This window comes from Eumetopias jubatus, unplaced genomic scaffold, assembly GCF_037043125.1.
Source record: "Eumetopias jubatus isolate StellerSeaLion01/CBP00866 unplaced genomic scaffold, mEumJub1_p1.0 scaffold_1, whole genome shotgun sequence".
Lineage (NCBI taxonomy): Eukaryota > Metazoa > Chordata > Mammalia > Carnivora > Otariidae > Eumetopias > Eumetopias jubatus.
The window spans coordinates 218,448,960-218,476,784 of NW_028274807.1; the positions used below are offsets into that span (position 1 = coordinate 218,448,960).

The 27,825-nt window shown below is 56.1% G+C and overlaps 1 protein-coding gene across 3 annotated transcripts; it reads left to right on the forward strand.

Moving 5' to 3' along the window:
• Nucleotides 1-587: 587 nt before the first annotated feature.
• SHC2 (SHC adaptor protein 2) lies at nt 588-27,798 on the forward strand. Of its 3 annotated transcripts, none has more exons than XM_028126379.1 (12): nt 588-1,052; nt 14,207-14,277; nt 16,015-16,075; nt 16,258-16,377; nt 17,578-17,631; nt 17,772-17,823; nt 17,913-18,039; nt 19,374-19,536; nt 20,187-20,250; nt 23,232-23,375; nt 25,156-25,466; nt 27,670-27,798. In XM_028126379.1, exons 1-12 carry the CDS (start codon nt 588-590, stop codon nt 27,796-27,798), a joined length of 1,761 nt encoding a protein of 586 aa, XP_027982180.1. The 3 variants fall into 3 exon arrangements, with proteins under 3 accessions (XP_027982180.1, XP_087878768.1, XP_087878771.1); XM_088022642.1 differs by having other exon boundaries at nt 20,187-20,244; XM_088022645.1 differs by lacking the exon at nt 23,232-23,375.
• Nucleotides 27,799-27,825: the final 27 nt, after the last annotated feature.

The following is a 27,825-nucleotide window of genomic DNA, read 5'->3' on the forward strand; positions in this document are numbered from 1 at the left end:
CAGCCAGCCCAACCCACACTCCTGGGCCCGAGTCTCCGCGGCGTGCCCCTCTCTGGGTCTCAGTTTCCTCATTAGGAAACCGAGCAGGGCATAATTTTCAAGTACCTTTCAGCTGGAACAGTGGGAAGGGAGGTGCCTGACCTTAGGGTTTGGGGCTCTCTCCTTCCCTGACCGCGTCCCCACCCCTTTCCAGGCGTCAGTTTTCCCATCAGTCAAAAACGGGAGAAGGCAGGTGATTTCTGTCTCTCCCACCTCTGTCCTTCTAGGAATCTGGGCAACGGGTGGGGGGCGAAGCTGGGGTCGCTGCCCGGGTCTTGGATTGGAAACATTGCTCCCTCCCTGGCTGCTGGATCCGAGGCAGCGTCCATGCCCTCAGCGGGCCTCAATTTCCCCAGGCTCCCTGCAGGCGCCGGGACGCCCAGGGCCCGGGTCCCAGGGGCGCAGCCCCCCGCGGCTGCGCGCTGGGCCGGGCGGATGACATCACCGGGCCGGGGGGCGGGGGGGAGGAGGAGGGAGCGGGGCGGAGGGGAGGGCCTCCTCCGCGCCAGGCGCAGCGCCCGGTAGGGCTCGGTCGGGCGACCGCGGCCATGACGCAGGGTCCGGGCGGGCGCACGCCCCCCGCACCCCCTGCGCCCCCGGAGCCCGAGGCGCCCACCACCTTCTGCGCGCTGCTGCCGCGCATGCCGCAGTGGAAGTTCGCCGCCCCCGCGGGCTTCCTGGGCCGGGGCCCGGCTGCACCGCGCACAACCGGGAGCGCGGGGGCCGCCGACTCCCAGCCCGAGCCGGCCGGCCCGGCTGGCGTCCCAGCGCTGGCGGCGGCGGTCCTGGGCGCCTGCGAGCCGCGCTGCGCCGCGCCTTGCCCGCTGCCCGCGCTCAGCCGCTGCCGGGCCTCCGGGGCCCGGGGACCGCGGGGCGCGCGGGGGGTGGCCGGGCCCCCGGACGCCGCCGCCGACGAGTGGATCCGCAAAGGCAGCTTCATCCACAAGCCGGCGCACGGCTGGTTACACCCAGACGCCAGGGTCCTGGGGCCCGGGGTCTCCTACATCGTGCGGGTGAGTGCGCCGGCCGGAATCCCTGGGAGTACGTCTTCCCCGGACTCTCAGGTTGGGGCTCCCTTCCCCCTTCTCTTCGACCCTGAGAGCCAGGTCTCTCTTCTCCATCCTTACTCCTCTCCCCACCACCCTGGACCCCCATCTCCAGCCTGCGCGGCGCTGGCCGCCCCCAATGGGGCGGTGCTGGGGTCAGGGTTCCCACGGCGTCACGTGGGGAGGGGCGGGGAGAGGGCGGCAGGTGGGTGGAGGACACGCATGCGCAGGTGAAACAGTCTCCCGCTCCCTTGGTATTGTGAGAGGAGTCGGTGGCGGGGGGACTTCGGTGGGCGCATCCTACCCCCCAGACCCCCATTAAAAGCGTCTTCGCGGACCGCCGGGTCGGAAGCTGCAGAGGCCTTGGCTAAGGTGGGGGGCGCGAAGAAGGGGTATCTGGAAAGGGGCCGCGCCCAGCCAGACCGCAGGATTCGATGGGAGACTGCGGGACTCGGGATGGGGTGTAAAGCGAGGGACCATCTTTTATCCTGGTGCTTTATTGTGAACCTTTCAAACAGACGGAAGAGTCGGACGAATAGAGCACCTGTGTATCTCTACCTACGACTGTAAACATTTTACCTTCTCTACTCACATGTCTACCCCTGTGTGTGGTTTTCGGCGAACCAGTGGAGTAAACTGCCCCTGATGACACTGATTGTTAAGTGCTTCCGCACGGTCTCCCAAGAAAGCGTCATCTTACCCACAGCTCATTGTTCCGTCTGAGAAATCACCAGAGATCCCAAAATGTCATCGAACATCGGGCAGGATTCACGCCCCCTCGATTGGCTTGTTGGGACCAGGACCCTGGAAGTTAATGCGTTTGCATGTGGTTCTGTCTGTTCCCTTTCCAACTGTCCCCAACACCACCTGTCCCGCCTCTCGCAGGGCTGGGTTGGGTAGTGCCCCCTGCTGAATTCATGTCCATGGGCACCTGCAAATGCAGGCTTCTTTAGAAATAGGGTCTTTGTAGACATAATCAAGTTAAAATGGGGTCATCCTGGAGTAGGCTGGTGTCGTGGTCAGAAGAGGGAAATGACACAGACACACACAGGGAGAAGCCACGTGAGGACAGAGGCAGAGGTTGCAGAGATGCTGCCACAGGCTTGGGGGCCCAAAGGGTTGCTGCTCACCACCCCCAGGAGCTGGAGGAGGCTGGAAGGACCATCCCCTGGGGCCTCCAGAGGGTACGTGGCCCTGCCTACACCCTGATTTCGGACTTCTGGGTCCCCAGAGCTGGGAGAGCACACCTTCCATGGTTGTAAGCTGCCCGGCTTGTGGTACTTAGTTATGGCAACCCCAGGAAAGTACTGTGTCCCTGGTAGTGTCGACATTTTGAGTGTCCCAGACCCTCCCTCCTCCATGTGTGGTTTGGGTCTGAGCATCGTATCACAGGGGAGCCTACGAGATGCGTAGATCCTCAGGCCTAACCGTGGACTTGCCAGGGCCATAGACTGCCCCACATCCGGGATCTGTCCCTTCTCTCGTGGGGTCTTTTAACTTGGTCCTTTGCCCTTTCTTTTCCTGAATCCTGGCAACGGGTCTACAGGATTGGCTTTGTAGCAAGGGTATTTCAAGGATGGTGCTGTGGACTTCAAGCACAGGGGAAGCCGAGTCTGCCCCTCGGCTGTGGGTACGGGGGGTTTAGAATGTTCAGAATTCTAAATGGGTTTAGAATGGGTTCAGGATTGGCTTTGTAGCAAGGGTATTTCAAGGATGGTGCTGTGGACTTCAAGCACAGGGGAAGCTGAGTCTGCCCCTCGGCTGTGGGTACGGGGGGTTTAGAATGTTCAGAATTCAGATGCCTGCATTGCGGGGTGCAGGCTGTTGGGTTATTCCCATGATCATGACGTTTTTTTCAACGCAGCAAATATCAAATGCATGCCCGTCCTGCCAGGCGCTGACAACCTGGTGGGAAATAAGGAAGATCTGGTCCCTGCTTTTACCGGGCTTAGATTCTAGAGGGAGACCCTGACAGTAAATACAGAAGAGAACAAATAAATGGCAGATATTGGCAGGTGCTAAATTAAAATGCAGAAATTTAAATAAAGTGATGCCAGAGTAAGCGACTGGGTGGTTACTTCAGTGGGGCTAGTAGGGGAAGGCATCTCTCAGGAGATGACATTTAGACTGAGACCTGAAGCCATGATGCCCCAGACATGAAACAACTGGGGAAGAGAGTTCCAGGCAGGGGCACAGCAAGTACAAAGGCCCAGTGGCAGGGAATGGGTTTGGCATGTTCGGGTAACAGCAGGGGCCCATGTGTCTGGAGCTTATGGAGTGAAGGAGAGGAATAAGAGATTTGTGGGCAAGTTTGGGTGTAGGTGGTTTTAAGCAGGGATCAAAGGGTGGAGTTTGAAGTTTCGAAAGGGTCTTTCTGGTAGCTCTGTGGAAATGGGGTGGGGGTGGGGGCCAGAAGGGCTGCAGAGGGACCCAGGAGGGGGAAAGGAGGGGTGACCTGGACCAGGGCAACATGGGGGCGGAGAGAAGGGGGGACACTTCTGTGGAGACGGAACCCACAGGCGTCTCTGACAGGTGAAGGGCCCTGACCTGGGCCCCATGGGGTTTGAAACAGTCTCAGTCCTCTGCTTTGTTTGCCTGGAAGCCTCACAAAACCCTAGAATGATCCCTGTTTGAGATGAGAAGGCGGAGCCCTGGCGGACAGAGATGGGAACGTGGTGTCTGAGTTCTAGGTGCACAGTTGAGTGCTGTGCATGGATCGGTGTGCATTATCCTCACAACCCTGAGGTTGCCCACCCATTTCACAGATGAGATGCCTCCGGCTGCATCACCCTAAACTGCACTCAGAGCTTTGAGGTAAAGGATGTCCATTATCTCACGTGAGAAGAGACCCCGGGCGGCAGCTCTGTGGCTGTTTAACTCAGCAGCTCGGTGACCTCATCATGGATCCAGGCTCTGTTCATCTGTGTTGGGGTGAATAATGTCCCCGAAATTCACGTCCACCTGGAACCTCAGAACGTGATCTTGTTTGGAAACAAGTCTTTGCAGATATAATTAAGGAGAGATCATGCTGGAGTAGGGCGGGCCCTGAATCCAACGTGTCCTTGCACGTCGCGTGAGGACACCTGGAGAAGGGGGCCATGTGAAGAGGGGGGTGGAGAACAGAGTGACCTGGCTGCCTGTGCAGGGACACCAAGGGCTGCCAGGCTCTGGAGGAGGCAGGAAGGACCCTCCTTGGGGTGTCCAGACTTGAACACCTAGATCTCAGGCCTCCGGTCTCCAGACTGTGAGAAAATATGCTTCTGTTGTTCCACGCTGCCCCATCTGTGGGGTGACAGCCGCCCCAGGAGAAGAGTACGCCACCCTTGACACTGACTTCCCTCTCAGACCAGGTCCTGTCCTATCCCCCTACAAAAAAGAGCCTTCTTCCCGTGGGGTCCTTTCATGAGTAAGGGAACCTTTCCCAGAAGTGCCCAGCCAGCTTCCCCTCCTGTCTCATTGGCCAGACTTGTGTCCCGTGAACTTTGCCTAAACCAGCTGCGTGGTGAACCTAGATCATCACTGCCCAAAGACTTTCCTGAGGCGATGGAATGTTGGGGATCTCTGCTGTCCAATATGGTAGCCCCACGTGGCCACGGAGCCATGTGGCTGGTGCGACAAACAAACTAAATTTTAATTTTATTTAATTTTAAATTAAATTCAAGTGGTCATACGAGACACACGCTTGCCCTACTGGACAGCTCAGCTCTAGTTGTCCCCGATCTTCTGACCTTTCTGAAGGGTGGATGTCTGAGCAAAATTTTGTTGTTAACAAAGTGAACCCGCACTATGGACAAGGCAGAATTTGCATCAAGCTCTGTGGACCACCAGTCCTGTCTTCCTCTCACTCATACCATTTTCACACATTGGACTTCCCCTTTCACAAAAATTCCACTGATAGGAACTTTCTGCTTTTTAAATTTTTTAAAAAAGATTTTATTTATCTATTTGAGAGACAGAGTAAGCGAGAGAGAGAGAGCACATGAGCAGGGGCAGAGGTAGAGGAAGAAGCAGGCTCCCCGCTGAGCAGGGAGCCCGATGTGGGGCTCGATCTCCCGCCCCTGAAATCATGACATGAGCCGAAGACAGATGCGTGACTCACGGAAACACCCAGGCGCCCCGGGAGCTTTCTGCTTTTTTGAGGTGCCCTCACTCATGCCCTCTCACAAGCTCTCCATGAACGAAGGTTTTTAAACTGTGTGCCCAGCTCTGCTCATGGTGCAGTGGGGCACAGAAAGCCAGTGACCCTGGCCAGGTGGACTGGTTCCGGCTGGGGAGCAAATGGAGCTCAAGCCTGGACACATGTCAGTGAAATGACCAGGACTCTGTGTCACTCAGTGTTTCCTGAAGTGTGGTTTTCATATGCTGGTGATATGCAAGGGAACCGTGGGAGGTTAACTGAGTAGAGATGTTTTTACCTGAAATGCAGCTTATTCCTCAAAGCAAGGGGTAGGGTGTCTCCAGGATGACTTAATTCAGTGGCTTGACAACATCCTTAAAGACCTGGGTCTTTCCATCTTTTTGTGCTGCCGTCTTTAGCATGCTGGCTTAGCTGCCCTCATGGTCACAAAATGGCAGCCACAGCACTAGGCATCACACATGGATCCAACCATGTACACTGGAAGAAAAGAAGACCATCCCTTCCTTAGTTCTCTTTGTAAGAGACTGTCCACCATTCCCCCTGCCCCACCCTGCCACACCTCATTGGCCCCAAATGGCAAAATCCATTCATAGCAAGGGGGATGGGATTACCAAGTTGGCTTAAGCCAATGATGAACAGTGTGTGGTGCCCAGACATTTGGGAACTTGTTATAAATGCCCATTCTTGGGCTCCACCCCAGAGCTGCTGAGTCAGAAACTCGGGGTGGGCCCAGCAATCAACGTTTCCTGGTGATTCCAACATCCATTAATGTTTGGGAACCACCAGTTTAAGACAACTGCTTGCAGTCCTGTTGGATTAACCGCTACTTATTTATACCCAGTATTTCGTAACCCTCCACCTCGAAATGAACTTCAAATGTGTATATATATATATATATATATATAAAACACTTCCCTGGGATGCCTGGGTGGCTCAGTCGTTAAGCGTCTGCCTTCGGCTCAGGTCATGATCCCAGGGTCCTGGGATCGAGTCCCACATCGGGCTCCCTGCTCGGCGGGGAGCCTGCTTCTCCCTCTGCCTGCCACTCCCCCTGCTTGTGCTCTTTCTGTCTCTCTCTCTCTCTCTCTGACAAATAAATAAAATCTTTAAAAAAAACCCAAACACCTCCCTGCACATTTATTTCCCCTGAGAATCGATATGATGTAACAAAGCAGCAATAAAAAGGAGAAACACAATGACAGCAATCCATAATAACTTAAGATATGTTTCAATATGTAGATGTGTAGACTTCACTCTTGTAGACGCACAAGGACGTGGGCAGAAGCTTCCATAGACACAGGGTGTAACTCCAGCAACTCAAACTCCATTGGATTTGCTGTAGGCAACGTGATATTCTAACCTAGTGCACAACTCCTGGTAACGTCTGAGTCTTCTGTCAATATGCATGATAGTTTCACTGAATTCAGTGTGTGTTAAGACTGCCCAGAAAAGTTAAACAGAATCCCCATGTGACCCAGTCATCCCACGTCTGGGTGTACATGCCAAAGGAGTAAAAGCAGGGACTCCAACAGGTACCCACAGCCCCGTGTTCACAGCCGCACGAGTCACAGCAGCCCAAAAAATGGGGGAAACACCCCAGTGTCCACCCACAGATGAGGGGTACACCCAGCACGGTCCGTCCCCACGCGGGAACACGCTCCAGCCTCAGGAAGGAAGGGACCCCGACACCTGCCACGACGTGGAGGGACCCCGAGGACACCGGGCTCAGTGAGAGGAGCCGGACCCAGAAGGACACATCCCGCAGGAGGACCCCACTCCCAGGAGGTCCCCAGAGGAGTCCCGTGCACACAGACAGAGAGGAGAGGGTGGGAGCCGGGGCTGGGGCAGGGGGTGGGGACAGAGTCTCCGTGGGGGGAGACGGAACGTTCTGGAGACGGCGGGTGGGGTGGCTGCAGGACCGAGTGAGCGGGCTTCATGCGATGGTTACGATGATGACTCTTACGTGTATTTTACCACAGTTAGAAAGTAAACAAACAGAAACTGCCCCACATGCCTCGTGTTATGGGTGAAGTGAGTTAGATTGGAGGCATGGTGATCATACAGGGTTTTCCACATACAAGAATGCCCGGCAGGATGTTCTGAAATCCTGAGGGACCTAGGACCGTTGGTGTGAATGTGAGACTCCCTGTGCGAAGAGCGGGGTGCCCCGCTTTCTGAAGAGCGTGCACTGGTGATTTTGCAGCTGTCTCTTGGCTGGTGTCTGACGGGTGTTTGCTCACAACTGGGTTCAGTTTGTGCATCCTGGGCAGGAAGCACGGGGCTGTGCTGTGCCTTCCCCATTAAGCAAAGCAAGAGGCAGGGATGGATGCCAGTCCTGATACCGATTCTGGAAACTTGGGTCACTTGGTGTGTTGGTAAGAATGGTGTCCCCCCAACTTCATGTCCACTGGGACCTCAGAATGTGACTTTATTTGCAGATATAATCTGGTGACGGTGAGGCTGTCCTAGATCATTAGATTAGAATGGACCGTAAATCTTTTCTTTATTGAGAGAGAGAGAGAGAGAGAGCAGGGGGAGGGGCAGAGGGAGAGGAAGAGAGTCTCCAGCAGACTCCCCGCCGAGCGCAATGCCAGAAGCAGGACTCCATCTCACGACCCTGAGATCGTGACCTGATGCGAAATCGAGAGTCAGACGCTTTACTGACAGAGCCCCCCAGGCACCCCAGAGTGTGGAAATCTAACAGGATGGTGTCCTAAAGAGAGAGAAACGTGGACACATACACAGGGAGAAGCCATGTGACAACAGAGGCAGAGCCGAGTGTGTGCCTGCAAGGGCCTGGGGCCGTTGCCGCAGTCAGAAGCTGGAGGCCTGGAGGTGGGGCCTTGCCTTGGAGCAGCGGGAATGCCCCCTGCCCACATCTGATTTTGGACCTTTGATCTCTGGAACCGGGAGACAATAAAGTCCTGTTGTCGTCAGCTGTCCCGGTTGTGCTGCTTTGTTACAGAGGGCCCAGGAGACCCACACGCTGGCTAGGGTGACCTTTGTCTCCTTTATAAGTAGTAAGTTTCTGTGGGGAGGTACTTTTTAATTTGGGGTCAGACCTTCAGAATTGAGGGATAATGAATGTAAAGCGTGTACCGGAGTCTCAAGTTCATAGCAGGACTCGGTTTTGCTCACCAGGAGTGCGGCCACCGCAGACCTAGCCTGGCTGTGCCCTGCCCCAGGCACCGGCAGAGCGCCCCCCCACCACATTCCCATACTCTGGAACTTCCCTGGGGAAGAGGATTTAGAGGCTGTGCAAACATCCTGGCTGCCTACAAACTCCCACTGGTTTGTCCTAGCAGAAATTGCCTGGACGGACACTTCCCATTATGATCATGGCGTGTTCATTCTAGTGCTTGTCAGGAAAACTCTACTAGGCCTCAAACCAGAGGCTGGTGGGAGCAATAGGCAGTTTCCTCCTTTCCTCAAACAAATGGAAAAAAAAAATTAAGGTAGAATTCAATACCATAAAATTTGCCCATTTAAATTGTACAAGTCAGAAGTTTTTAGTACATTTACAGAAACCCTCACCATGATCTCATCCCAGAATGTTCCATCTCCCCAAGAAGAAACGCTGTTCCCAGCAGCCGTCACCCCCCTGCCCCAGACCCTCCTTCGGCCCCCGGCCCCCACGAGCCCCCTTCCCGTCCGCGGATGAGCCTGCTCCGGACGTGTCGCCCACGTGGATGCACACCCCGTGTGGCCTTCTGTGTCTGGTTTCCTCCCTGAGCGTCGTGGGCTCGGGGTCCGTCCCCGGGGCCGCGCGTGTGGGCGCCTGGCCCCTGTTGGCGGCCGAGGGACGCTCCCGTGTGTGGTCGACCCACTACATGGATCTGATCATCTATTGACGCAGACTTGAGTCATTTCCTGCCATTTCCTTAAAAAAGAAAACCAGTTATGTTTATAAATGGAGTCTACTTAAAATAAAATGTTAAGCAAGTAATAGTCTGGGCCATACATGTAAGGAAGTCGACAGGTGTTGGAGGGTCTCCCCCACTGGGAGTTTGGAGAGCTGGGTTCTCATCAGATCTCTAGCCTGGCCCGCTGTGGGAGCTTAGCTCCGTCCCTTCACCTCTCTGGGCCTCAGTTTCCCCATGTGTAAATCAGCTCCTTCCCTGTAGCATTCTGGGTTGGCCTATGGGCCGCCTCTACTTCCACGTGTGCAAAGGGGAAGCTGGGATACAGAGCCATCTGGGGTCTCCTCCTGACCTTCTGTATCAGTGTCCTGGGGTGCTGTAACAAATCACTGCACACTGGACAGATGAAATCAACAGCAGAGTCTTCTTCCCGAGGCTGCAGGTCTGAGACGCAGGTGTCATGGGGCGGGCTCCTGCTGAGGCTCCAAGGGAGGATCCTGTCCAGGCTCCCCTAGGTCCTGGAGGTGCCAGGGGGCCCTCGGCTTGCAGATCGGTCACTCTGAGCTCTGCCTGCATCTTACTGGGACGCCTGTCTTGGATTTAGGGTCCATCCACAGGCTCTGGGGGTGAGCAGGTGGACAAACCCTTCAGCAAGGCCAGCATCTGACCCACTACAACTGGTGTCCAGTGGGTTGTGCTTCCCGGGCAGAGGTCATGTTTACTGGCAGACCCAAGGCTGAATCTGACCTCTGAGCTTTTCCCCCCGCCGTCTATTTAAAAGTAAAAATTCAATTTCTGGTCAATGTTTACAAATTAGGAGGTTTCACACAAAAGCCCTGGATTTCTGGTGTCTTTTTAAAAAAATCAGGTGTCTGGCAGCACTGGGCCCCTCTGGCTATGGAATATGCAGTATATGCCACCCCCCCCGCCACTTCTGGTCGTGCACTGGTGGGACTCCAGAGCCTGAGGGTGTGGGTTCAAATCCTGCCTCTGACACCTACAAGCTCGTGACTTTTATTGAGCCTCCTTGGACCTGCGTTTCCTGAGGGTCACAGTTGTCACTTTGGCGTGGGTACAGAGCATTAAGAGAGGTAATGTGTCCTGCGTGCTTACGTGGTCAGTAGGTACTACTGTCTGTGGGTGCAGGAGCCCACCCTGACCATGTGCTAGCCTCCCCTGCCTGGCCCCATTGGCATCTGAGTTTTCAGTCCCTGTTCCCAGCCCTCCGGGGTGGCCCCATTGCATCCCCTCTCGTGTGAGCCCCCACCTCTCCAGTGCAGTTAAGTCATGCACCCCACCCTTCATCCAAGCAGGGGCTGGGGACACACTGGAGCAGTTAGAGAGGACTGGACATTAATTGGGGTGAGCCTGGGGGTGGTATGGGAATCAGAACCCCTCACCCTGGGCCTAGAACACCAACACCCGCTGCGCAGATGCCACACCCAGAGGGACAATACCTGTTGGGCAGCCAGCGCCCCACCAAAGCTGTCCTCTCAGTGAGAAAATCCACTCCTGGGAGCAGGGACCACAGCACATTCCCTTTGAGGTCCCACACGTCTAACACATGCCTGGCATATAGGCCATGCCCATCCGTCTATCTGTCCATCCATCATCCATTTGTCCACTCATCCACCATCTGTCCACCCATTCATCCCTCTGTCCATTCATCACCTGTTTATCTGTCCATTCATCATCCATCCATTCCTCCACCATTCATCCATCCATCATCCATTTGTCCGCCCATCCATCTCTCCATCCATCCACGGTCCATCCTTCTGACCATCTGTCATCTCTCTATTCATCCATCGTATATCCATCCATCCATCACCCCTCCATCTATCCATCCATCTACCCATCCGTCCATCATCTATCTATCCATCCATCTATCTGTCCATCATCCATCCATTACCCATCCATCCAACCATCCATCATCCATCCATCACCCATCCATCCACCCACCCATCCATCACCCATCCATCACCCATCCATCCATCATCTATCTATCCATCCATCTATCTGTCCATCATCCATCCATTACCCATCCATCCAACCATCCATCATCCATCCATTACCCATCCACCCACCCATCCATCACCCATCCATCCAGCCATCCAACCATCCATCTATCTATCCATCTATCCATCCGTCATCCGTCCAAGAGAAGGTGAGACAGATCTGCTCACTCCCCTACTTAAAAGTCTCCCATGGCTCCCCAGCCTAACCCAGCCCCTCATCACAGCCCTAGGGCCCTGCGACCTCCTTGCTTATGTCCTGTCATCTTTCTTTGCTCCTTGATTCTCTGCTCTAGCTACACTGGAGTGAGTCTGTGGCTCTCCATGCTTGCTCTCACTTCTGGGTCTTGTACTTGGCATTCCCTTTGCCTGGGTCTTTGCTTGGCTTGCTCCCACTCTTGCTCTGGTCACTATCTCAGTTAGCGCTCACCATGTAACAAATCATTCCACAATCTAGTGCAGGACAACAAACATTTATTATTTCTTGTGGTTCTGTGGGTCAGCTGGGGCTGAACGGTCTCTTCATTCACATGGCGATTGGCCAGTGTCAGCTGGGATGATGGGGATGGGCCACGTGTCTGTCCTAATGGAGCAGGCTGGCCTGGCAAGATTGCAGGACCTGAGACCGGGGGGGGACAAGCTCCAGGCACAAGTGCCCTTTAGACCTTGACTGTGTCACCTTGGTTGACATCCCATTGGCCCAAACAAAGTCCCATGGCCAACCCAAGGGCTTGGATAGGGGGAGGAATGACTTGCAGCCATGTTTACAGTCTGTCAACAGCATATCGTTTCTCTCCCAGAAGTACCCACTGTAACCTGCTAGAATTATTCATCTATGCTCATGCAAATACATACACACACTGTATATACATGCATGTGTGCACGTGTTCCTCCTTGACCCCTTGTCCACATGAATGGTGACTCACCAAGACCTCTGTTCTACACCTTGTTTTTGCTACTTAATGATGGACCTTGGAGATCATCTCATATAAATACATTAAAAAATTCTTGTCTGTTTTACAAATGCATACTCTTCGATTCCAAGAACCATGAATTGCTTATATTTAGCAAGAAGACAGGGCACCCAGTTAAATGAAAAGTTCCAATGAACACCAATAATTTTTGGTATAAGTATGCCCCATGCACTATTTGGGACATACTTATACTGAGAAAATATTCATGGGGCGCCTGGGTGGCTCAGTCATTAAGCGTCTGCCTTCGGCTCAGGTCATGATCCCAGGGTCCCGCATCAGGCTCCCTGCTCTGTGGAAAGACTGCTTCTCCCTCTCCCACTCCCCCTGCTTGTGTTCCCTCTCTCACTGTGTTTCTCTCTGTCAAATAAATAAATAAAATCTAAAAAAAAAAAAGAAAATATTCATTGTTTAATGGCAATTCCAATTGAACTGGGGTCATGTATTGAATCTCACAAAACTGGATGCGTTGTATTTTAGGGTGTCTCTAATTTCTTGCTAATTTGTTCAGTGCTACGGGTCCCTGCAGGAAGGGAGGGTGTGTGCAAAAGGTGTACCTGAGGGGCAGGACTCACAGAGGAGGGCCAGGTATAGGGAACCAGCCCCTGGGGCTAGCATGAGGGGGAGCTTGGGGGAAAAGGGAGTGGGTGGGTGCTGACCCACTGGGGCTGTTTGGGGGCAGCAAACACCTGCCCACCTGTTCTCCTTCTAGTCCTGTGGGTTCTGAGCCCTGTGGAGAGGGCGGGACATGGGCCACCCCACATGGCGACTTTGCACACACTGGCAGCCCCGGGGCTGATGTATCTGTGGGGTAAAGTCCTAAAAGTGGAGTTTCAAGGTCAAAGTGTGTGTTTGTTTAGGTTTTTTAAAAATTGAGGTAACATTTACAATAGTTAACCATTAGCCATTTTATTTATTTTCTATTCTATTCTATATTTGATCTATTTTATTTTATTATTTTATTTTATTTATTTTATTTTATTTTATTCTATTTTATTATTTATTTTATTTTATTTTATTATTTATTTAAGTAAGGTCTAGGCCCAACATGGGGCTTGAGCTCATAACCCCGAGATTAAGAATGGCATGTTCCACTGCCTGAGCGGGCCAGGTGCTCCAACCATTACCCATTTTGAAGTCTACATACAATTTAATGGTATTTAATACGTTCACAAAGTCGTGCAACCATCACCACTCTCTAGTTCCAGAACATTCCCTCGTCCCAGAAAAACCCGTCCCCATTAGCCGCCATCCCTGCTCCTCCCCCAGTTGCTGGCACCTACCAACCACCTTTCTGTCTCTGTGGGTTTACCTGTTCTGGACGTTGCACACGCATATTGCAGGTGTGCATAGGAGAGGTGCTGCCGCGTGTGCTGTCAGTGCCAGACACCCCAGCACCCAGGCACCAGCTGGAACGAGGCTTCTGGCCCAGGGCTGGCCCCTGCTCCCCCTCCCTTGGCAGAGGTTGGAGCAGTCTGGGAGCTCTGCCAGCTGTTTCTACCTCTGCTGTCCCTCAGCATTGTCTCTTGGAGACTCTGAAGCCCCTTTCTGTGGTGAAGGCGGCCCAGGCAGGAGTTGGCGCACTTTTCCTGGAAAGGGTCAGATAGTGCGCTGGGTTTCATGGGCCAGGTGGTTTCCTCCCCATCTATGTGCAGGCCCTGTGCTGGGCTTTGGGGCTGCAGTAGTGAGCAAGAGCATCCCCATCCTGGTCAGGACCCCATCCTGGTCACCATCCTGGGCTCCTGCTCTAGTGGAACAGAAAGCGAGAACAAACAGCAGATGGTTAAACCGACAGCATGACTGAGCCTGGAGGGATCAACCAGCTTCCAGGAAACAGCTTGCTTAGTGTCAGGGAAGGCGGCTCTGAGGAGGTGATGCTGAGCCTCAAGATAAGGAAGGAACCAGTCTGCAAGTCGATGGGGAAAGGGAGCAGCAAGGAGACAGCAGGGGCAAAGGCCCCGAGGCAGCAAGGCTGGACGTGGTCGAGCACAGGGGACAGGGCTCCAGCCCAGTGGGGGCAAGAGATGAGAGTGAAGTACTTGCTGGAAGAAGGGCTTGGGTTCACCTGTCCCCTGACCCAGGCTTTTCTGGGCTGGGGCTTGGGACCTGCCTGCTAACCGCTCGTTCTCTCTTCCCTTAGTACATGGGCTGCATTGAAGTCCTCCGCTCCATGCGCTCCCTGGATTTTAACACCCGCACCCAGGTGACCAGGTGAGCCTTTGAGACTGGCTGCTGTGGGGCTGGGGGTTCGGAGCAGCTGGGGGAGGGCTGATGTGAGGCTTCAGAGAGGCGGCTCAGACAGTTTGCCCTGGGAACCCAGGATGGCAGGCGCAGTGACATTCCCTCCTGCCTTGGGGAACAGTGTGGCATGGACTTAGAAGGGCCTTGGGGTGGGGCACGTGGTGTCTGAGTCCCAGCTCTGTCCTGCCCTCCAGGTGCCCCTGCTCCCCAGACCCTGGATTCCCTCTGTCAGGTAGAGATGACACCTGGTCCCTCCCAGTGTGTGGGTCCTACAGGGGTGCTGGGAGACGCCTCAGCAGGTCGTGGGACGCGCGGGTGCTGGCTGGTTCCCGGTTAGGACTCAGGTCAGGGCTGGAAGGGGCTGGGAGCCTGTCCAGGGCGGGGATGGCATTTCTGTTGTCCGTGCTTTTTTTGGTGCAGAGAAAGCACATTGATCTCATGATGCTCTGAGCTGCCAGGAACAGAGTCATGAAGAGTCATGGCTACAACCAGGGCTGAGACAGAAAGGATCGACATCTTTTTGCATGTGAAAACTGAGTTAGTCCCTTCACCGTAGACACAGAAACACTACTGAGATGTAATTCACACATCAAACAATTCACCCACTTGAAGTGCACAGTTCGATGTGTTTTGGTTTCCTCACAGTGCTGTGCAACCACTCCCTCCCTAATTCCAGAACATTCCAGCAGCCCAAAAGGAAACCCTGACCCCATCTGTCACCCCCCATCCTCCCCAGTCCTCGCCCCCACGAGCCCCCTTCCCGTCCGCGGATCAGCCCGTTCCGGACGTGTCACCCACGTGGACGCACACCCCGTGTGGCCTTCTGTGTCTGGTTCCCTCCCTGAGCGTCGTGGGCTCGGGGTCCGTCCCCGGGGCCGCGCGCGTGGGTGCCTCGCTCCTGTTCTCGGCCGCGGGACGCACGCGTGCGTGGGGGACACGCTGTGTGCATCTGTTCACCGGTCAGTGGACCCCTGGGTGGCTTCCACCTGTTGGTGACTATCATGATGTGTGCTGCTATGAACAGGTCTTGGGTGGATGTGTGTTTTCATTTCTCCTGGGCGTGTTACCCGGATGTGGGAAGGGGGTGCTGGGCTGTGCGGTGACCCCACGTCTCGCTGTTTGAAGGGCTACTGGACCGTTTCCAGGTGGCAGCACCGTTTTACCTTCCCGCCGGCTGGATGTGAGGGTCTAGTTTCTTCTCGTGGCACCAGCATTTTTGGGGGTCTGGTGTGGTCTGATCTTTAGGGTCCTGTGAAGTTCTGGTCCTCCCCTGGGGGATTAGCAGTTTCACAGTGGTCTGTTCCTACTGTCTGGGGGAGCCCAGAGCAAAGGTCACTCTCTCATGCCACAGATGGGGATCTTGACTGGCCTGTGGCCACATGGAACTTGGGGTCTGGGCTCAGGAGCTATGCTGGTCCCCCTGAATCCGACCCCTGTGGTTTTAAGTTGGGCTGTGGCCCAGGGATGCGTTGGTCACTGAGAAGGAGGTGCCAGAGGACGAGAGCCAAGGGCGGGGTGTGTGGGGGTGTCTGCAGGTACAAATGGGCTGGGGGCTGGTAGCCCCTGGTCCATGGCTCTGTTCCTTCCGCCTCTTTCCAGGCACCCTAGCTTCTGTCCCTCCTGTGAGCCCCACACTCTCTGAGCTCCTGCCTCCTCCCCACACCCCACCTCCAAGCCCACTAAGCCCCTCCCCCTCCCCCCACACAGGGAAGCCATCAACCGGCTTCATGAGGCAGTGCCTGGTGTCCGGGGCTCCTGGAAGAAGAAGGTGGGTGAGGGGCTTGTGGTCCCTGAGTGGTGCTGGTGGGCGTGGTTGGAGCAGCGGGGGCTGCCATGGCCATCCTTGGACCCTGCCCCAGCCAGAGCCCCTCTGCAGCCCTGCCTTCCCCAGTGCCCAGGCTCCCCAGCCTGCAGGCCCGGCACTGCCCTCTGCCCCGTCCCCATCCCCAGGCCCCCAACAAAGCGCTGGCCTCCATCCTGGGCAAGAGCAACCTGCGCTTTGCGGGCATGAGTATCGCTGTGAGCATCTCCACCGATGGTCTCAACCTCTCTGTGCCCGCCACACGCCAGGTGAGTGCCACCGCCTGCACCCCCAGCCCCACGCAGGGCAGGTCCAGGGACTTGCGGGTGGAGCTGGAGGGATGGTGGGTGCAGGGCTGTGTGTGGACACGTTTACCTGGAGATGTGCTGAGACCCGCCCCCCGAGCCAGGAGCTGAGCTGCCTTGTGGCAGCCACAGTCCGCATGAGGCGCTGGGGCCAGGGACGCGGCCAAACCCCCACAGTGCCCATGACGCCCCTGCAGAGAGTGACCCAGACCCAGTGTCAGCAGTGCCCAGGGGGAGGGCCCTGGCTTGGAATCTTCTGGTGGAAACAAATCAGCTAAATAAGGGAATAATTACAAATTCCAAAAAGGACCATGGGGCCAGGCGAGGGATGTTGTAAGCACTGTGACCTAGCAGGGGCGTCATGGAGGGCTTCCTGGAGGTGGTGACACTAGGGAGGAGGTGAGCAGAGGACATCCCAGGCAGAGGTCCCCCTGTGGGGGGACAAAGCTGGACAAGTCACAGCTCTAGGATTTGTCCAGAGAGCACTGTGACCCCGGGAAGTGCCGTGACCTGCGGCTGTGGGGGCACAAGGAGGGAGGGAGCCCAAGCCAGGGCATCTGTGGAGAGCCTGGGGAGGAGGAGAGGAACGTGAGCACTCAGGACAGGAATGGATGGTGGCAAATGAGCACAGAAATGAACATGGAAACAAGTGTGCAAATGTGCACACAAGACAGCATGCAAATACGGGGACGCATGCATAAGTGAGCGTGCGAATGAGTGTGCAAGTGAGCACATGGTGCCGGTGTGGGGACTGGAGGCTCGGGGGGGTCCCGCCTGTGTCTCTCCCGGCCTGCAGGGCTGCACTGGGTGTGCAGATGAGTGAGCCACACCTAGGTGTCTGTGTGAGTGGGCCTGTCAGGGTGTGAAGAGGGCTGGAGCGTGTCTGAGTGTGTGGCTCTGGTCCGTGTGTGAGCATCTGTGGAGAGGAGCGTGTCTGCGTCTCTGTGTGTAACTGTGCGTGTCTGTACATGTGGATATCTGGGATGTTCATGTGCACGTGTGAAGGTGGGTGTGGCCTCTGCATCCTGCCCTGGGGGGCTCCCCATCCAGCTGCATCCCGCGTCCCCTCCCCGTGGCCCTGGCCCAGTGACCAGCCCCAGCCGCGTGTGGGGGAGGCAGCCCCCGTGACCGCTCCCGTGACCGCGTGTGTCTCTCTCCGGCCAGATCATTGCCAACCACCACATGCAGTCCATCTCCTTCGCGTCAGGTGGCGACACGGTAAGGCCAGGGCTGGGGGTGGACTTCTGGTCCCCTCTGCCTGCCCCTGCACCGTAGTGCTGGAGGCTGGCATCCTGGCCAGGCTGGCCCGGGCGGGTCCAGCTGACCTCTCCCCCTGCCCCTGTCCTCTCTCTTCCCAGGACATGACGGATTATGTGGCCTATGTAGCCAAGGATCCCATCAACCAGAGAGGTGGGGTCCTGGCGGGGGTGGGCGGGGGCCCTGTGGCTGGTGGGCCAGCACAGGCCATGCTAATGCCGCGTGACAAACAACCTCTGCAGCCTGCCACATCCTGGAGTGCTGTGAGGGCCTCGCCCAGAGCATCATCAGCACCGTGGGCCAAGCCTTCGAGCTGCGCTTCAAACAGTACCTGCACAGCCCCCCCAGGGTGGTTGTGCCCCCAGAAAGGTACCAGGCCCGCCTCGTCCCCGTCTTCCCGGAGACAGCGTGTCACCTGACCGAGGCCAGATGCACAGTCCCCAGCTCACCTCCTCCGTGCTGGGTGCAGGTCTCCGCTTTGTCCCGTCTTTCCTCTGTGCGCCCCTGTGGGCCTGTGGCTCAGCCGCCAGGTCCCCATTCCCTCGTCTGTAAACCCGGGATGAACACACCCTGCTCTGCCCTGGCCGAGGCGAGGAATCGGGGAGCCAGTCCACAGCTGCTGTCACCCCCAGGCTGGGCGGGGGTGGCCCACACTTCTGCAAAGGGCCGGTCAGTGTTTTTGGCTTTGCGGCCAGACCACCTGTCTCAGCCGTTGCGGCAAAAGCTGCCGTGGGGGGATGCTTAAAAGGATCAACGGGCCCCGGGCCAGGAAATCTGTATTTATAGACACTAAGTTTTGAATTTCATGTGACTTTCACATGTCATCAAATATTGTTCTTTGGATATTCTCTGAATCATTTAAAAGTTCTGTGGCTTAAAAGAGAAGAAACCATTCTTAGCTCCTGGGCTGCACGCATACGGGCAACTGGCCAGATTTGCGGAGCCCTGCTCTCAGCTACTTAATACACTAGGTAGAATAATACACTAATACAATAATACACTTAATACACTAGCATTATTTAGCTAGACTAAATAATGAGTAAATGAATGTGTTAGAAATTCAAATATGCGCGTGATAAGGAAGAGGCAGAGTATGCAGGAGCAGACAGCTGCGTGAGTCTCCACCGCACTGCCCCTCACCTGCGTGCCTGGGCCTCCTTCCCCACAGGTTCACACCTCTGTCACACACGCACACCCGTGTTTGCCTCCCGTGGTGGGGCATCTGCAGCCGCCTCTGCCTCGCAGGGGCTGTGCGGGGGGCCCTCTGGTGCCAGCAGCTTCCCCTGTTTTGCTCTCAGGACCCACAGGTGCCATTGCAGGGCTAGAGGGCAAGGACGTTGCAATGCTGAGGGCACTTCCATCCTAGCCCCGCGGCTCTGGGTGCAAGCTGGGGGTAGTGTTCTCTCTCGGGGTCTCCCTGGCAGGGCCAGAGATGGGTGGAAGGGAGCGAGGACCTGCTGTCGTTCAGCAGAAGTGCTGGAAAGTGCGCGAGATCCTGTTTTGTGGAGGAGGAAAGAGCACCCAGGTCCCCCTACCCTCAGCCTGAGAGGAGGCAGGGTCTGAGTCCCCGAGGCCTGGCTCGTCCCACCCACTGGGCGAAGCTCAAGCCACAAGGCCTTGGCACCCTCTTGGGTGTCCCCCGTTCTCCCTGCCCCTGAGTCCTGGGGCTCCTGCCTGTGCTCCTGCTTGCTGTCTGTCCCCAGGCTGACCAGGCCAGAGCAGTCGGCCTGGGGGGACGAGGAGGAAACGGAACACAATTACTACAACAGCATCCCAGGGAAGGAGCCGCCCCTGGGTGGGCTGGTGGACTCCAGGCTCACTCTAACTCAGCCCTGTGCCCTCGGGGCCCTCGGAGCCCTCGGCCAGGTCAGCCTCTGTGGACCTCATGGGTGGGGGCGGGGGGGCAGGGTTGTCCCCAGGCGCTGACTCCTTGGGCCTTACCTTAGGGTTTCCTTCTGCTTCTCCTTGATCTCAGTGGAGGGCCTGTGCTTCCTTCCCCCCTTCCTCCGACGCACAGAGCGTCTGGCCCTCCTCCAGACTCAGACACTGAGTAGACCCTTGTATCAGCAGTTTCATCAGGGCCGTGAAATGGGAGTCCAGGGGCGGTAATGGGAATATACGATGGGGAGACTCACTCTGTGGTCAGGAGGACTTTCATGAGGAAGCAGTGTTTGGGCCGGGCCCTGACGGGTGAATTGGAGTTGCTTGGGAGAGTGGCACAGGGAGGGGCATCCAGGTGGAGGGAACGGCATGTGGCAGGTGGCAGGAAGGTGCAGACCGCCTTCTGGAACCGAGAGGGCAGCTGAGGCTGCAGCAGAGGTGGGTGGAGGGATGGGGAGGGCCGTTTCAGAGCCAGGGGCTGGGGGAAGGGTGGAAGAGCTTTTTTAGCTTTTAGAGCTTTAGAGCTTCCCATTGTCTCCAACCATGCAGGAGGGTGGGGCGCTGGGGGGGCCTGGGTGCTGGGCTGGGTAGGGGGCCTTGCACATGGCCGGAGGCCCCCTCACTGTCTTTTTCAGGGGCTGTCTCCTGCTCGAAGGGACGCGCACAGCCTGCCGTGGGACCTGGGCCCCTCAGGTACCGGTAGGTGCCCCAGCCCCTCCCCACACTGTCTCTCCTCTCACTTTCTCCTGTGAGACTACGCTCACTCCCCGAGCTCTTAGGAGGGCTGCCGACATCCGTTTCTTTTTATTCCGCACAGACTAGTTTCATTGCATTTTGGGGAGAGATACTGCATTTACATGGTTCAAAATGCCAGAGCATAAAAAAGCATTCAGTGCGAAGTTGCTGGGCCCCCCGCCCACATCTGCCTATCCACCTCCCCAGTCAGGCCACCAACTGTTGGTAGTTACTAGTTTCCATTATTTTCCCAGAATTTTCTATGTATATTCAAGCCAATTCAAATGCGTGCACCATCTTCCGCAGCCCTACAGATGGTGCTGTGCTGTGCACAGGTGCACCTCGCTTTCTCCACGTAGCCACCCATCCTGGAGTTCTTTCCGCGTCCATCCACGCAGATGTCCTCCCCCTGTCCCCACAGTGGACTCCTCCACCCTGTGAAGGGTCTTTTCTATTCTGCTTCTACTTGACTCATAGGCATGTGGGTAGACCTCCAGGTGTTTGCTATGACATCAGCATGAGGTGGGTTCAGGGGTCTCAGTAGAGTCTGTCCCCAGGAGAGAGGCTGCTTGTTCTATTGTGATGAAATCACGCAGTTGCCCTCCCATCAAGATACCATGGGCTTTTGTTTTAACAAAATGATTGCGTTTTCAGCCCATGAGCATCTTATCCCATTACACATAATTAGATTCCTGCGCCCCGCTCCCTGTCTGGGAGCTCACCCGCTGTGGCACATTTGTGTCTCCTTTCAGACTTGGGGAGAAGCAAAAAGATGATGGCCCTCAAGGCATGCTGCTCCTTTTTTTTTTCTTTATTTTTTTTAAAGATTTTATTTATTTATTTGAGAGAGAGAGAGAGAGAGAGAAACAGCATGAGAGGGGAGACGGGCAGAGGGAGAAGCAGGCTCCCCGCCAAGCCGGGAGCCCCATGCGGGACTCGGTCCCGGGACTCCGGGATCATGACCTGAGCGGGAGGCAGTCGCTTAACGACTGAGGCCCCCGGGCGCCCGGGGCACGCTGCTCCTTGCTCCCCATGAGGTCCTTCTGAGGCCTGCAAGCTCTCGCCCAGGCCCCGCAGTTTCTCACCCCTGCGGCCCCTCTTGCCAGGCACGGAGGGTCTTTCAGCCCTGTGTCTGCCCTGTGGAGTCCGGGCTGGAGGACAGCCAGGAGCAGAGCCTGTTAGTCGAGCTACCAGAGGCTTCGAGGCTGTCCGCCCACCAGCCCCACAGCAGCTGCCTGTTCCCCCACGGCCTCCCTAACATCTGTGCTGGGTTTGGGTTTTGTTTTTGTTTTTCTTAGATCTTCCCAAATAATCTGGGCATTTTCGTGACTCCCAGCGTGGTGCTGAAAGACCACTTTTGTCATTGGGCACCCAGCAGGTGCCCAGCTAAGATCTGGCCCTGGTACCTGGGCTGACTGCCCCCTGTCACCCCGGACTCCCAGGGCTCCCCAGCATCTCCCAGCCCCGATCCTCTGCACAAGCCGCTAGTGCTTCTTGTTATGCCTTTCCCTGTTCTCTAGCCAAGAACTCCTACCAGTACGTTCATGCCCCAGCTCCGATGTCCCGGAATTCTCTCTCAGTCTGGATTCCTACAACCCGGGCTTCTTCCCTCTTCCCTGGCCCTGGCTATGAGAGGCTGGGAGAATTGGTGCCTCCCTCCAGGCAGACCAGGAAGCCTGGGCTCAGACCCCTCTGCCCACATCAGCCACCCAGGGCTGGCACATTGTCAGCACTCATATTGAATCATAATATTCTTTTTATAAAGATTTTATTTATTTATTTATTTATTTATTTATTTATTTATTTATTTATTTATTTTTATTTGAGAGAGGGAACACAAGCAGGGGGAGTGGAAGAGGGAGGAGCAGGCTTCCCACTGAGCAGGGAGCCTGATGTGGGGCTTGATCCCAGGATCCCGGGATCATGACCTGAGCCGAAGGCAGACGCTTAACGGCTGAGCCACCCAGGCGTCCCTGAATCCTAACTTTTGCCATATACTGTTCTAAGTTTTTAATCCTCAGCCCTACTTGTAAAGGAGCTACTCCTATCTCCCCACTTCACCGAGGAAGAGACTGGGGCGCAGAGAGGTTAGCAGACTTGCTCGTGTCCACAGAGGGCAGGTGGAGCTGGTATGTGAGTTCACACGTCCACAAGGGTAAAGATGTAGCTGGCATAACATGGATGTAATATAAACTGTAGGGCCCTCGGGCTGGATGTGGCCATGCAGTGTATTGAAATCATTATTTCTCTGCCAAGGATTAAAAACGGTGATGTTTAGAAATGAATAGACAGTTCTGAGAAAAGTATACACGAATGCTTTCTGAACCTGGGAAGAGAAGCTCAGCCTTGCTCAAAATACGAGAAATGGAAATTAACATCCCCTAGATGCCATTTCTCACCTCTCAGCCCAGCAAATCCCTGGCACCTGGTAGGACACCTCGGGCGATGCCAGAGGACTGGTCAGGATCCAGCAGAATCCGAGCGGACCCAAGTGAAAGATTCCTCTGAGGGTAACTTTTGCTGTCTCTGTGACTTTTGAACCATGGCAATGCTGCACACACTCACAATTAAGAAGGAAAGAAAGGAAACCCTAAAATAGAACAGGAACAGCATCAAGTGACCCATGTGTCATGTGGATAACAGAATTACAGGGAGACCAGTTTCATCGTGATTATTTTTTGGATGTGGGCATTTAACATAAGCGTGGGGCTTTCCGCCACCGTCCTGCCTGGTGGCAGTGGCCCCTCCCCGGGGGGTGGCCTTCTAGTGCCCCACAGCCCCTGGATGAACATTTACGGGGTCTGTCACTCCAGATGGCGCTGCGCAAGCAGGCCTACCACTTCCTGGAGGGCGGCAGGTGTGGGTGGGGCTCCCGGTGGGGTCCTTCCTGCTCCCCTCTCCTGGGCTCCCCCAGCTGACCCCCCCACTCCTGCTGCGCTCCCCAGGCCCACCAGGGGACGGTTACATGCAGGCGGATGCCAGGGGCCCTGGCGACTATGAGGACCACCTGTACGTCAACACACAGGGTCTGGAAGCCCCAGAGGCCCTGCAGCCAGAGGACAGTCCCAAGAAGGATCTGTTTGACATGCGTATGTGGGGGCAGGCCCCCTAGCAACCCCTGGTCTGATGGGGTGGCCCAGCCTTCTTCCCCTTGGGACTTTGCAAGTTGGTGAGGGTGGGGTGGGGGGACTCCCTTATCTGATAGGGGAAGCTCTGGGGGGCCCCCTCCCTGGGACTCTTCAGTTTCTTGGGGTAACCCAGTTTCCTCTCTACAGGGGTCCCTAGTCTGAGGGGAGGCCTTGAACGAGTGGCTGGTATGGGGGAGGCTCAGGCCCCTCTTCTCTCTGAGACTCCTCAGTCTCTTGGGGGAGGCTTAGCTCCTTCCCTCTGGGTCTCCCCAGTCTGATGAGGGAATTTTATCTCCCTCCTCCGTGGTTTGAGGAAGTGGGCCCAGACCCCTTGCACTGGGAATCCTGGCCTGTTAGGGGAGGCACCCTTGGGGGGACTGCTCCTTTGGGGGGACCCTAGTCTAATGAGGCAGGCCTAACCACATGTTGATAGAGTGAACCACTGATGGGGGAGCCCTGTCCTTCCTTCCCTCTGGGACACTCCGGCCTGCGGGAGGACTCAGTCTAATGGAGGAGGCTTGTGTCCAAACACCCTCCTTACCTGCCACAACACCAACACCACACTCTTCCACCAGCACCATGGGGCTCTTGGCTCCATGCTGGCCCAGGCAGGGTCATTTCCCTTCCTCAGGACACCTCCCTAGTGGGAGATCCCCCAAAACAAACCAAGCCAGCTGGAAATTTCTTCCTTCACAAAGTCTGCCAAGCCCCCTCTCCCACCATCTGATATGACACGAGCTAATGTCCATTGAGCACCCACTGTGCACCAGTCAGTGGGCTAAAAGCGTGGCCCCTGCTGGCTCCTCACAACAATCCTCAGATGGGAAAGGAGGTGCCCCAGTGTGTGAGCTTCTGAGGCCAGCTGTCCCCTTGGGGTGACCAGATGGCCCAGCAACCCCAGCAAGCCATCCATTGAAAATTCTGGGTCTGCGTCTGATTTGTCCGGCCTGGGTCAGTGGGGGGGGGGGGGGGTGTGAGATGAAGATGTTGACTGGCCAGGCCTGGTCGCAGGTCCTGCTAGCTGGAGGCTGGGTCAGCTACACCTGGACCCCTGAAGGAGTCAGGCAGGAGGGATTTCTGAGAGATAGAAAGGGGAAGGCGCGTGGGGGCACAGAACCTAGCTATGCAGGGTCGGGGTCAGGGCTGGGGTTCTGATCTGTGCTGCCCCACGTCCAATTTTGCAAGGAGGAGACAGGCTCAGAGAGGACGAGCGGCCTGTCCACTGTCGCACTGGTGCTCTGCAGACCGCTAGCAGCTTGTCTGGGAGAGTGTGCAGGAGACAGGCATGCCTGCAACGGAGATGCAGTGTTGTATGAGGGGCTGGCCAGTGTGATCAGACAATCAATGAGCCAGGAGGCATACGCATTGGGACCGAAGCCAAAGTGACAAGACAAGAAAAAGAAGGATGTGTACACATTGGAGAGAAAGAAGCACTTTATTTGCATATACATTATGGGCATATACATAAAAATCCAAGAGAACATCCTGCATAACTCCTAGAACCCAACAGACGGTGAAGGCAGCACGCAGCGAGCACATGAGCACACACACACACAGTGCACACTCAGCACACAGCCGCTGACGTACGGTGGGCTCAGTGCAAGGTCTGAAGCACCCTAGGCGCTCAGTTCCCCAGGGTAGGGCGACCACCCGGACCCTTCCCTTCCCAGCCCAGACCCCTCCCTTGCCAGCAGGGGGCAGCTGTCCGCCCCCGCCTCCTGCACTTCGTCCTCGCCTGCAGGACCCTTCGAGGATGCTCTCAAGCTGCACGAGTGCTCTGTGGGGACGGGCACGGCGGCAGCGCCCCTTCCCTTGGAAGACCAGTGGCCCAGCCCCCCGACCCGCCGGGCCCCCATCGCCCCCACGGAGGAGCAGCTGCGGCAGGAGCCCTGGTACCACGGCCAGATGAGCCGAAGGGCGGCGGAGAAGCTGCTTCGAGCCGACGGGGACTTCCTGGTGCGCGACAGCGTCACCAACCCTGGGCAGTACGTCCTCACGGGCATGCACGCGGGGCAGCCCAAGCACCTGCTGCTCGTGGACCCCGAGGGCGTGGTAAGGTGGGGCACAGGGGCTGGAGGCGGGGCCGGAGTTGGGCGGGGCGGGGGCGGGTTCGTAGGCGGGCCGGGGCGGGGGAAGGTTCGCAGGCTGGGGGCGGGGCCGGGGCGGGGGAAGGTCCGCAGGCTGGGGGCGGGGCCGGGGCGGGGCGGGTCCGCGGCTGGAGGCAGGGGAGGAGTAGGGCGGGGGCGGAGGCGGGGAGGATCCGCAGGCTGGAGGCGGGGCCGGAGTGGGGAGGGTCCGCAGGCTGGAGGCGGGGCCGGAGTGGGGCGGGGGCGGGGCGGGGGCGGGGCGGGGCGGGGCGGGTCCGCAGGCGGGGGCGGGTAGGGGAGCGTCCGGAGGAGGACAGGGTCCCTGGCGCCCACCGCAGCGGACTTTAGGCTTAATCAAGTATTTTCCGGATTACAAAGCCCTTTACGTTTACAGATTCTGTTCCCGTTGACGAGGTAATTTAGAATTACAAAGCATTTTCCACTTTAACAAGAATTTTAGGATCTGTAAAGAAGTTCCGAAGTCCATACAGCATTTTGGGGGTTACAAAACCTTTTCCAATTTCAAGGCCTTTCCGGGTTTACAAAGCACTATATTTGATGCACTTTTCTCCCACGTTCCATCAGCATTGTGTATCTTACAAATAATGATGTCTTTGAGTGATAAATACGATGTTTTTCTTTTCTAGTGTATTTCAAGGCTCACAAAGCATGGTTCAATTTACAAGGAGTTCTAGGGTCTACAAGTTACTGAATGCATACTTTTCTCTCACTTTGACACCTTTGAAGCCTGCTTGTTTTTTAACTCGGTCTTTGAGCTGCCCTGATTATTTTGCTGGGAGGTTTTCCCCTTTCCTTGTGGAACATGAAACAGTGATGCATCTTAACATTGCTTTGAGTCCGTTTGAACTTTGGTATTCTACAGTTCCTAAAGCATTTTGGGGTTTACAGAGCATTTTTAAATTTACAAGGAGCTCTGGGGTTCATGAAGCATTTTGCAGCGTCCAAGGGTCTTGGGGTTTACAGGTTATTTCCCTGGGGAAGGAGCTTAGGGGTGTTAGAGTCTTATCAGGTGCTTTTACTGCATCCAGCCCAAGCCTCAGAACCGCCCCGGGGAGCACCATCCCCTCTCTGTCTGTCCGTATGGGTCACACTCCCATGATGGGGCCGAAGCTCCGGGGTCTTGTTCTCAGTTCACCTTGTGTCTGGCTCACCGCTGCAGCCTCTGGCCTCCCGTGTAATATCAGAACCTCCTGGGCCCCATTCCCTCTCTGCTAAGTGGATCTACCTGATAGGATCAGCAACTTCTAAAGCTCCAGAAACTTCAGAACTTCCTCAAATACTTGGTTAAAGGGCAGACTCCCGGGTCCCAACCCCAGTTCCAAAGAAATAGACAGTTTTGCCATGGGGCCCGGGAATGTGCCTTCTAAGCCTGTGTCCGTTGAGCCTGCTTTGCCCATGAAATACTTGACAGTGGGGCCAGAGGGTTACCTTCCGTGGTGCATGTGGTGATGCTCAGATTTTCTCATTCTAAGAGGCAGCAGATTGCTTTCCATTAGGTGTTCCCAAGATTTTCTGGGGCTGCCCTACCAAATGGCCACTAACGGATTGGGTTAAACAGGGAAGAGTCTTCTTCCCTGGCTCCGGAGGCTGCAGGTCTGAGATGCAGGTGTCATGGGGCGGGCTCCTGCTGAGGCTCCGAGGGAAGATCCTGTCCAGGCTCCCCCAGGTCCTGGAGGTGCCACAGCCCTTGGTGTCCCTGGCTAGTTGACACATCCCTCTGGTCCCTGCCTTGCCTGCTTTCTGTGTCCAACTTTTCTGCTCTCATAAGGACACCAGTCATTGGCTTTGGGGCCACCAGAATGAGCTCATCTCAAGACCCTTCACTTAATCACATCTGCAAAGACACTTTTTCCAAATAAGGTCCCATCTGCATGTTCCAGGGTTGTGACACAGACACATCTTTTTCGGGGCCACCGTTCCACCTGCTGTAGGAGGGATGGCCCCAGAATCCTGTGGTTTTGGAGCCCATGTCCTTGCTAACTCTGGAATTCTGAGTCTGATTCCATGGAAGCTTCTGAGCCAGCAGTTCTCAGACTTGAGCGTGCATCAGACTCACAGGGAGGGCTCCTGAGAATGCAGATTCCCATTCAGCAGGACTCTCCAGCAAGCTCCCGGTGGTGCTGATACTGAGGCCTCTGGCCCTGCAGGTGCGGACCAAGGATGTGCTCTTTGAGAGCATCAGCCATCTGATCGACTACCACCTGCAGAACGGGCAGCCCATCGTGGCTGCCGAAAGCGAGCTGCATCTGCGCGGTGTGGTCAAACGTGAGCCCTGAGCCAGGTGTGTAGTCCACCCCCACGGG

What these genes read in the sequence shown, in the direction of transcription:
- SHC2 (XM_028126379.1), top strand. Translation starts at nt 588, where the DNA reads ATGACGCAGGGTCCGGGCGGGCGCACGCCCCCCGCACCCCCTGCGCCC. An exon ending in GGGGCTCCTGGAAGAAGAAG is followed by an intron (nt 16,076 to 16,257) that starts GTGGGTGAGGGG and finishes CCCCATCCCCAG; the next exon opens with GCCCCCAACAAAGCGCTGGC. An exon ending in CCCTCGGAGCCCTCGGCCAG is followed by an intron (nt 19,537 to 20,186) that starts GTCAGCCTCTGT and finishes TGTCTTTTTCAG; the next exon opens with GGGCTGTCTCCTGCTCGAAG.